Source organism: Notothenia coriiceps, unplaced genomic scaffold (assembly GCF_000735185.1).
Source record: "Notothenia coriiceps isolate Sejong01 unplaced genomic scaffold, NC01 NC01_scaffold00026424, whole genome shotgun sequence".
In the NCBI taxonomy this organism is placed as follows: domain Eukaryota; kingdom Metazoa; phylum Chordata; class Actinopteri; order Perciformes; family Nototheniidae; genus Notothenia; species Notothenia coriiceps.
Genome location: NW_011359125.1, coordinates 576,958 through 587,433, shown reverse-complemented (window position 1 = coordinate 587,433; position 10,476 = coordinate 576,958). Strand labels below are relative to the sequence as shown.

The following is a 10,476-nucleotide window of genomic DNA, read 5'->3' as shown; positions in this document are numbered from 1 at the left end:
GAAGATGTCCAGGGAGGAAGTACATTCCAGAGGGGGGGGGCCGCAACACTGAACGCCCTGTCGCCAACAGTTCGGAGGCAAGAGCAGGGGATGGAGAGCAGGCCCGTGTCTGAGGACCGCAGACTCCGAGAAGGGGTGTAGGGATGGAGGAGGTCCAATAAGTACTGGGGGGCGAGGGTATGGAGGGACTTGTACGTGAGGAGGAGTGTTTTGTACTGAATCCGGGACTTGACCGGCAGCCAGTGTTGGTGGATGAGGGGGTGATATGTTGCCATGGCTTGGTGCGGGTGAGAAGCCTGGCGGCAGAGTTCTGGAGGTATTATTGGAGCCTGTCCAGGGTTTTGCTAGGAACCCCGGACAGAACTCCATTGCAGTAGTCCAGACGGGATGTGATTAAGCGTGGACAAGTGTTTCTGCCACAGAGTCAGAGAGTGAAGAGCTGAAGAGACAAATGACCTCCTCAGGCTTTGGTCAACGCAAGAGGTACAGAGGAAGTTGGACGGCACAACGTGGTCTAAAGCTATTCTCCAGGAGCTGCAGCGGCAGTTGGCCACCTCTGGATACCACCGGACTCTGGAGCAAACAAGCAACAAGCTAAAAAAAACTCAAGAAAGACTACCGGATCATTGTTGTTGTCGATATGAGGGATTTTTGCACCGTATGGGTGTCATAAGAAGGCACGTAAACGTTTACGTGATGACGCAAATGATGACGCAAATGATGACGCAATGACGCAGCTTTACTCGAGCTCCACTCGGGCTCTGAGCGTTGGAAACACAAGTGGTGCTACAGAGAAGAACCGGTTCAGCACCGAAAAGCAAAAGAACGGTTCTTGAACTGCATCTGGTTTGGTGGAAAAGGGGCATTAAAGATATCCTGTCCCCTTAGCCTATCACGTACAATGTGTTGGAGTGCTAGCCAATGAAATGCGAGTGTTACATAGTGATGTCACTATGTTATTGAAGTAAAAAAAGAGTCAAACAGAGGTGTTTTTTAAGCCTTGGGGAGGATGGAGGGGAGTGTGTGTGAAGGACCAGGTTCACAGTGTGAGAGAAACTCCCTTCTTGCTGAAAGTTAGATGACAATATCAATACCATACTCATATTCTGAACCTGTATCTAGAAGCGTTACACTGTTACTTTAGCAGCGTCACTAGTCATGTAATATGTGTACATACAACTTTTGTCAGAATTTCCCCAACTTTTTTATTTGTTATTTTACTTCACTGGATTTCAGTAACATGTCAAAGAGAAGTCCACTGATTTAGCATTGCAATGGATTGATTAAAAAAAACTGTTGCAGCCAAACCAGAAATCTCGATTGATTTTACTGCATGCTTTCTTCCTTGTTAAAACCTCAAAGCATGAACCACAACACAGTAAACTTCACATGCCTTTTGCTTTCTCTTTTTAAACTTGAAAAACATATTAATTTAAGTTGAGACTTCCCCACCCCTGTCAGATAATTGATGATCCTGAGCTCCTTGGTATTTTCTGTAAATCTTTTCTTGTTTTTTTTTGTAGACACTCAAAGATGTCCAAATATCATATGCAAATAAATCCACACATAAATGCAGGTATGGACACATTTACCTCTCTGCTGTCGCTTCTCTTCCTCTCTTTCAAAGGTCATCGTGTCCACAGGGATCAGACCATTAATTTTGTCTTAGAAGAAGGCATCATCATCATCAGACACAGAGGAGAACCTGATGCATATACAGACATATTGTGTTGCATTTCTTGCTCCTCGCACCTGCTAAATGTCACAGCTGAATCCTGAAGTTCCTGCACAGCCAGACGTTTCATTGCTGTGATTCTGATTACTACATTCACTGTAATCTGAGTGCGATGCTATTGAACTGAAAGGAATTACCTTTCATTGACTAAGAATATATTTTGGTAATCAGCCAAGGGATTCATGATTTCAACCTATAACACACACTTGGCCAAAATGTGCATCTTTCAAATCACAATTTCCTTATAAAGAACGCTGTACTAATGAATGATTTAAAATCTATACCAAATGGGTTTAGTTCCAAATATTGAATTGATCTCATGTCTTGCTGTAACCCTTGATGTATTGACCAACATTTTTCTGCTGTTTATTGGATTGTTGAATCTATTGTGCTTTTTGGGGTTTCACCTGTCCTGTAATGTGTTATATTAGGTTTTCTGTGCATGTAAATGGTCTGCAAAGGCTAACATCCCTGATTTGAGTTTCTCTCTTTTTTAATAAATGCAAAATCAAATATTCGTGAAATAGGGAAGTCAGTCTTAGACCACATTCATTAAAATGAGGCCAATTGGCGATGTAGATAGTAGGGATGTAACGATACCAAAAACTCACGGTATGATAATATCGCCATAAAACGTCCACGGTACGATATTTATCGCGATATTGAAAAATAAAGAAAAAAAATGTGAATCTTTTTTTCTTTTTCACTTTTTTTTTTTTCTTCTTTATTAAATAATAAATCTGATTTCTACAACATTTTAGTAGGATAGTAGTATTTTAAAGTGTCAACAATATGATAATCAGACCCTGCAATAGAATAAATCAAGTTTCACTTTAGTTTTTCAAGTAACTCAACTCTAACTCACTAACTCACTCACTCAGCATCATCAAGGTTATCTTTTAGGAATATGAGCATGTCCACATTTCCAGGTGGAAGCTGGGATGTTTGGGCATTTACAATATCCCCTGCTGTGGAAAAAACTCTCTTGCTTGGTACTGATGTTGCTGGGACAGAGAGATATGCTTTGGCCATGGGTGACAGCAGTGGGTCAAACTGTGCATTGTCTCTCCACCACTTCAAAAACAATACCGTTTTTGCCAAGAAAGTGAGGCTTATTGACAGGGTGAGATATAAATATACTGTTGGTACTTCTCAATGTCTCTAGGTATGTACATGTAGCCCTGTAAATACGATGTCCTTTTGTGTTATCTATTGTTTTATGTTCATGTTTTAACCTACTTGCTGCCATGTTGGACAGGTCTCCCTTGAAAAAGAGATCAATGATCTCAATGGGACCATCTGGTTAAATAAAGGTTTAAAAAAACAACTATATATTTAAAAAAAAAAAAAAATCGCTGTAGATTTTGTCAGTCTCACGGCGGGATTGAGACATTTATTTACCGCGATATTCGATATATCGTTACATCCCTAGTAGATAGCGATATGGATGATCCCTGTAGATTACTTTGTGATTTGAACGCCATATTTCTACTGTTAACTTTGGAATAGTTGCGCCAAAAGATAATAGTTGCCAGTGTAATAGTTTAGTTGTAGAATCGTGCCTCGGTATTATAAACTACTGTGCAGAGTTTTGAAATCTAATGACCCTCAGAACTCATGGATCTTTTACTTAGACTGCTCTCCAAGGATTGTGTTGGATTGTGTCAATGGTACCAGAAACTACACACACACACGCCTTCTTGTTTCAGTCCCTGCTACCTCATTAGTCACTATATAACCACTGGAAAGAATATAACACATAATTGTTCAGCACATAAACAGCACATCTTCTTCATTTTATTTAAGATTATCTTTACACTCCCATTTCTTCATCTAATCCTGTGTTGTCTTTTCTTCCAGATTTGGCCCCTCCGAGGGACTCTCATCGCCTCCAAAGCTACCAGGAGGCAACGAGGCACACAGTTCACAGCGCACTGTGCCTAACAGCAGCCATAGAACAACGCTCGCGGGATTTGGAATCCTGCTTTAATTAAGGGAAGAACATCTTTGTTAAAAAGCAAGGAGCTCCTGCAGTCATTACACTCCCGCAGAGTTTTCTTTTAAAGACTTTGGTCCATCTATCATTTCTTCCACTGTAGACTCTATCACCAAGATAGAGTGCGTGTAGAACTGCAGGTGAATCATTTCATCAAAGCTCTGACATAAAGGCTCTCTCTTGGATTAGCAGGGCGCTATTGAAGGTCAGCGTTCCTTAACTGTCACACTTGAGTCTTTGATCGGGTGCCACCGCCCCACTCGTTCGTTTATCCCTTTTTCGACTCCTCAACTCTTGACTTTGAAGGGTTTTTGTGGGATTAAGTTTAATGCCCTTGGACACCCTCTTCAAGCAGCTATTCCCCAGGAATATACTCAAGCCAAAACTCTAAGGAAGATAGCCGCCCGACAGGATGCGGCGAAGGGAAGGATAAGGCCGGATAGAAAGGAATAGAGGGAAGTGAAGGGCAGAAGGCTTGTCTGCGCCGAAAACACCAACAGCAGAATGAATAAATCATTGGAATAGAGGGTGTCGTGACATCTGGCTGAGGAGTGAGTGAGATACATTCTCCCTTTTCTTTTCCCTATTCTGCCCACTCCTAGTATCCCTAGCATCATCATTCCTTGTCATCTAACCATCTTTCACTTACCCTCTCTGGACACCCAGGCGCTCAATCAAACCGACAGGAACAAGCTTATTTCAACGTTTAGCAAGTTTCCCCCCCTCACCTTCTCTTCCTCCCCCCTGGTGCGGCGTGTGATGGTGTGTCCCCTCCTCTCTTTCCTGGAGACATGCCTGTGCAGGAGATGGCGGTGAGTCCTGTCAAGTCGCTGTACTGGGAGCAGTTCCCCCCCATGACGCAGCGCCGCGTCTACTGCACTCCCGTCTACCACGAAGGCCTTCTCTATGTGCTGGGGGGCTGCAGCGAGACCGGCGCCCCCCTGGACAGCGTGGAAGTCCTGGATGTAGAGAGTCAGACGTGGAGCCAGCTGCCCCCGCTGCCCACTGCGAGGGCTGGGGCCTCGGCTGTGGCGCTGGGGGGCCAGGTGATGGTGCTCGGGGGCATGAACCAGCAGCAGACCCCCCTGCAGTCCGTGGAGATGTACCACCCCGACGAGAGCAAGTGGGAGACCAAGGCCAGCCTGGGGCAGCCGTCCATGGGGGTCACCACCGTGGAGAGAGGTAAGAAATGGGAATACATGGTTGTAGCGCTGTTCATCAAAGCAGATGTTGGTTGAGATGGTTATGAATATATATTGTTGTGATGTTTGATGAGACCAAGATGGACGAGGTCGGTTCCAGTTTGGGTCAGTTGGTAGATTTGTTGACATGTTTGACACGATACAAAATGACACGTAATACTTTCCTGTCAGAGCAACAGTGACGGCTCCATTTGCAACGGGACAAACATGGAAACAAGATTCAACATTACAATCACTGAGGACATGCTCAAGACCCTTTAATGTACATCTGATCCAGGATTGACCTGCATGATGATTATGGTGCGTTCACACTGGACTTTTACATACCTGGCTGCTTGTACATACTTTTAACATGCACAAAGCAGCAGTAGTGTTTATTTTGGCTATGATTCATAAAACATTCAGTATCTAGGTTTGTACATGGAGATAAGCCCCGCCCCCTTGCAGGCGCATCTTTGTTTGAAACACAAATTATGCCACGGGAATGCAATGACCGCAAGTAACACAAGGCTAATCTTTGCTTTGCGTTTGGTATCGACGCACCATTATATCATTAAATAGGCGACTGATGACTTCCCTCTGGTGACACTGAGGGATAGATAGTGTTTTACACGTTCCATCCCATTCTATACTTAAGTATGAATAAAAAATGTTTCCTTGATGACTTGCAGATTGTTCGTGATTCCAGAGTTGTTCTTTGGTGGTCTTGAATATTGCTTATCCACATACACAATCTTGGTTTGACAGTTGGACTGTATTGCAGTGCTTAGAGAGCGCTCATTCTAGTTTTCAAAATGTGTCAGTTCGTGACTGTGCATTCACAACATCAAACACTGACACAACTTCATGCAGGCTCATTAGGATCTGATCTGGACTTTGAAGCAACAGCAACAGCAACAACAAAGTGATTCCTCTGAAGTGGTGATGTTAACTAATTAGCTGAACATTTTTTGGAGACGCTCTAACTGATAGTGGAGCTCCTAAAGTGTCTCTCGAGTGGAAGCGTTTCTCTTCTGATCAAAACTGAGTGAGGCTGAGATCGATGGCTACTCACACAAACCATGAATATGGTGCTTAACTTGGGCCCATGTTTTGATTATTATCACTGGGAAGCACCAGATTGGGCAGGGGTAAAGAGGGTTACTTTAAAAATGTATTCCATTACAATTATTTACATGTGAAAAACATTCATTAGCAACCTAATCATAGTGTCAAAACAAAAAAGTAATGTAGCCTGATTACTTAATTTTGGATTCCCTCAATGTAAATAAATAAGAGAAAATAAATAACAATAAGATTTGTTTTACTTAAGTTTATTATGCAATATAAAAGAACGATGTAGAAGAGAACCATGATATTTAGTAGATAAAATGTGTCCTTTGGTCAGAGATGTAATTAATAGTAAAAGCTGCGTTTCATGAAGCATATTCAGGCAGCAGCCTACACACCAACACTGAAACACATGAGCACAAACTACAGTTTAACAAAAGCAGAAATACAATCTGAGCTGACAGAAAATGCTCCGTTTGAGTTTAATAAACACAGTTAAGCTCACACACACTATTTTATGAACATATAAATTCACCTGCCTTACAACAAACATCATATGCTCTTTTAAGTTTGTCAGTAACATTGTAGTCCTAATGATCCCCATATTTTTGAAACAGTAATCTGATTACATATGTTTTCATGTAACTTTTTATTGTAATCCGTTACTCCCACTCCTTGGATTGGGAATATGCTAACTGCATTGCATATACTGTATACAGGACTTTTCCAGTCTCTTTGACCCCTGAAAGCACTTTTACTTGTAACAGTCAGCATTCACACACATTCATAGAGTACAACTTTGGCCATGAGCAGACATTTGGGGTTTCTTACCCAAGGATGCATGGACATGTTGAATGCAGGGGCTCGTGATCGCACTAGTCCCTTAATCTAAAGCCCATTTCAGGGAAAATTGAAAGGTCCGATTCTTACAGTATGTTTGAGTATTACTGACATCTTGTTCTTTCTTATTGACCATATGAAAGCATTTCCGTGCCCTAACTGCTACATTCAGAAAAGTGACCAATAAGCCGCTGTTGAACCTTTGCACTTTGAAAATGTTTATGCATTGAATCTATTTCCTCATTCTACTTAAATCCACACTGAACATGGAATGTTGTGTACTGACTGCTACACCTCCAGCAAGTTGTACTCAGTGTGTGTGTTTGTACAAGCCTACTGCGATATATCTTCCTGTGAAAGCACTACCTCGTGTGTTCTGTCAAACACAGCTCGTGTTGAAGCGCCAGTCGTCACGCAGCGTACCTCCACTGAATAAACATACTGGACTCGTGCTCACTCCCCAGGCGAGTGCAGGCTGTCTGAGGCTGTGGATGTTGGCAAAGGAGTCGTGAGGAAGTCAGGAAGAGAGAAGAGTGGGTGGAAGTGGTTCTTGAGTTTATATTTGTGAATTTATTTTCTTTCTATTCTGTCTATGGAAAGTATTTCCAATAAATATTACAATAATGGAATACTGAAGGCTGACAATGAACAGAGAGGGAACAGAAGTCGCTGAAGTTTTTGGTGTTTATGTCTCAGGCTGCTGAGTGCTGATTTGATAAACTGAGGAATCAATATGACCTTTCAAGCTAATAGAGACAGGGAGGGAATATTCTGTGACAGGCATCTTATTCCATACTGTTTCATGCACATGGTGAAAAGGCACATGCAGTCAAGTGTCATCAAATTAATTGGAATCCTCCAGCATTTCTGGAATGTTTGGATTTTAATTAAAGGCTATTAAAGGGGCCCTATTATTACATTACATTACATGTCATTTGTTAGATGCTTTTATCCAAAGCGACTTACATACTCAATACTACGGGCAATCCCCACAGGAGCAATTTGGGGTGAAGTGTCTTGCCCAGGGACACAACGACATGCTGACTGCAGTGGGACTCAAACTTACCCCCCGATTCGAAGTCCAGCACTCTATCCACTTAGCCACAGCCGCCAAATTATGCTCAATTTCAGGACTCGACAGGAAAGGGAAAACCCCAAAAAGCAGAATGGGGCCTGATATGCGGATATTTTGGATTCCTCCAGCGTATCTTCAAGCATTACAGGTTGGATTAACAGGCGTATTAACTCAATTTACACTCAAGTTTAAAACTGACAATTTAGTTGCATTCCCTAAACCTTTCTCCCAAACAACAATTTTGTAATAACAGCTTAGCAACTGTAGCTGGGAACTTATCTGCTATGTTTAGCTCCAAATGTCTGCTTTCTGGCTAATTTGCTTACTGCTTCAGTGATCCACATTTAATACATTTGGAACGTTTACTCCACGAGTTAATGATGAATTATCCATCTCTGATACATGAATTATCGACTGGTAAGAGTGTTGGCTTATTGCCGTGAAAATGCAGCTCCAGCTCCAGACTTTGACTCAAAATGATATAGTTATCAAGAGTTGTTGGCTGGAAATAAGGGAATGCTATTTTCCAATTCTGCCTGAGATAATTGGTTTTAAAGAAAATGCTGATAATACTGCCACCCCCCGCGCCCCCACCCTGCTAGAATGTAACACTCGCCCCTTATATTGGCTAGTGCTCTAATACATTGTACATGACAGGCTAACAGGCGGGACATCTCTGAGTTATCGACCAATCACAACAGAGCCGGCCAGCTAACCAATCAGAGCAGTCTGCTTTGGTTTCAGACAGAGGGTGCAGCACAGGCAGTATGGGAAAAATAAAGAGCTTTTTTAACATTAACCTGTTAATAGCCAGCCAGGCGGGAGCTATCGGAACAATTTTCACGAAACTTTGTCTCAGGGCTTCTTAACATTTAACTACCTTAATGTGTCATACCCACTTAACGGGAAGAAACTCAGCTAACTGACGATATGACCCATTTCTACCGAAACAAAACATAAGTCTAACGCCAAGCGTCTGAATTAGCACTAAGCAAAAGAGTGCTAACGCACTTAGCACATAACTCACAGTAGCAATATTTTATACTTCATCGGATCTGCACAAACAATATATCATATGAAAGCTGAGATTCCACGGATTCCAATAGTATAAGTATCATCACTGTGCGACCAAAACTCACGGCAGCAAAGGCAAGAAAATGTGACGATATTGTTCACGATGTGTTATGTTTATTTGTCTAGTGTCTTTGTGCCAACTATGTATGAATGTTTGCATGTTATGTTTACTGTTAAAGCAGGGTTAGTTGGTGCATGTAGTTGCCTGTTTTCGCCACAAGGCTCCGCCTGAGGGCGTGAAGGTGAGGAAGAGCGTTTCTTCCTCGGTGGTTGAGGGAACTGTGACAAGAGTTTTTGGTTCTTATTAAAGTTGCCACGAGTGAGAAAAGACAAGTGATGTCCGCTTGAGTCCTTGAGTGCAACATATATTGGCGAGCTAGCCAGGATATTAGCTCTAAATGGATTAAAAGAGGGCTTTTATCCTGAGACGAACCAGGAAAAGAAAGATAACACTGTACCGTGAGGAAAATATGGATTTGGAGATTCTCCTAGATCGCGCCACCATTGCTCTGAGTCAGCAAAACCGTGACCGGATGGTGGAGGTCTGTAAATATCTGCATTGTATAGAAGATGATGAAGAAGATACTTTTGCTGATAAAAACAGACGAACATTATTTAAAATAGCAGAAAACTAAATTGACGAAATTGAAGAAAAAGCAGATGCAGAGGAAGCATGTAAAGTAATCCAAGAGTTGCTAGTTTTCATGGAGGGCCTGACCGAAGACGGAGACAGAAAAGCGCGCGAGCGCCGCCATGACACTGAGATGAGAGATAAATCTCTGGAGCTGCAGCAGTCCCGAAAGAGTTTGGAAGACGAAATAAAGATGCTGGTTGAAAAACTAAACATATCAGATGGCGTCAGCAGCAGCACTAGCGGGCCACTATTCACAGCTAAGGTGCCAGAGGTAACCATCAGGCGAGAGTTCCGCATCTGCGGCCAAATCGGTGAAGGAGGGCAGCGTGACAAACTGTCATATACCAACCTAATACACCAGATAGAGAGCGGGCTTCGCAAGGGTCATGGTGAGTCGGAAGTAATCGAGGCTGTGATAAGGGCCATTAGCCCTGGCTTAAAGCTGCGTGACATGCTAGAAATAAAGACTGAATTGACTCTGCCTCAGCTAAAGATCATATTAAAAGGGGCATTACAACGAAGATGACACTTCAGATCTGTACCAAAAATTGATCAGCATGTCCCAGGAGCCGAAAGAATCAGCACAAGAGTTTTTGTTCAGAGCTATTGAACTAAAAGATAGACTGCTGTTTACATCCAAGGACAGAGACTCGGAGGAGCACTACAGTGCAGACCTGGCAGGAAGAAGTTTCTACGGTCAGTTGGTACAGGGCTGCTCAGTGACAACATCAAATATCAGATTAAGCCATACCTTGATAACATGGAGGTGACCGATGAAACTCTGATTGAAAGAGTAAATGAAGCAGGAAACCTTGAGGCAGAAAGAATAAATAAGCTCAAACGTAACAACACCAAAACACCCAGAATGAC

General features: G+C 42.5%; 2 protein-coding genes across 3 annotated transcripts in view; one reads left to right on the top strand and one right to left on the bottom strand.

Annotated features, from left to right (window-relative positions):
* Positions 1 to 275, bottom strand: part of LOC104957110 (ryanodine receptor 2-like) — a 26,474-nt gene extending 26,199 nt beyond the window's left edge. The window contains exon 1 of the mRNA XM_010784723.1: positions 24 to 275. Within this exon, the coding sequence (XP_010783025.1) occupies positions 24 to 275 (252 nt within the window). The remainder of the gene's footprint in view (positions 1 to 23) is intronic.
* A 3,717-nt stretch (positions 276 to 3,992) lies between these two features.
* LOC104957030 (kelch domain-containing protein 8B) lies at positions 3,993 to 7,285 on the top strand. 2 transcript variants are annotated; one of them, XM_010784628.1, is made up of 2 exons: positions 3,993 to 4,913; positions 7,213 to 7,285. In XM_010784628.1, exons 1-2 carry the CDS (start codon positions 4,523 to 4,525, stop codon positions 7,257 to 7,259), a joined length of 438 nt encoding a protein of 145 aa, XP_010782930.1. In that variant the 5' UTR covers positions 3,993 to 4,522; the 3' UTR covers positions 7,260 to 7,285. The 2 variants fall into 2 exon arrangements, with proteins under 2 accessions (XP_010782930.1, XP_010782931.1); XM_010784629.1 differs by lacking the exon at positions 7,213 to 7,285 and adding an exon at positions 5,105 to 5,489.
* Positions 7,286 to 10,476: the final 3,191 nt, after the last annotated feature.

Coding starts and splice junctions, on each gene's coding strand:
- LOC104957030 (XM_010784628.1), top strand. CDS start 4,523: ATGCCTGTGCAGGAGATGGCGGTGAGTCCTGTCAAGTCGCTGTACTGG. Junction 4,914..7,212: donor GGTCACCACCGTGGAGAGAG/GTAAGAAATGGG, acceptor TGTCAAACACAG/CTCGTGTTGAAGCGCCAGTC.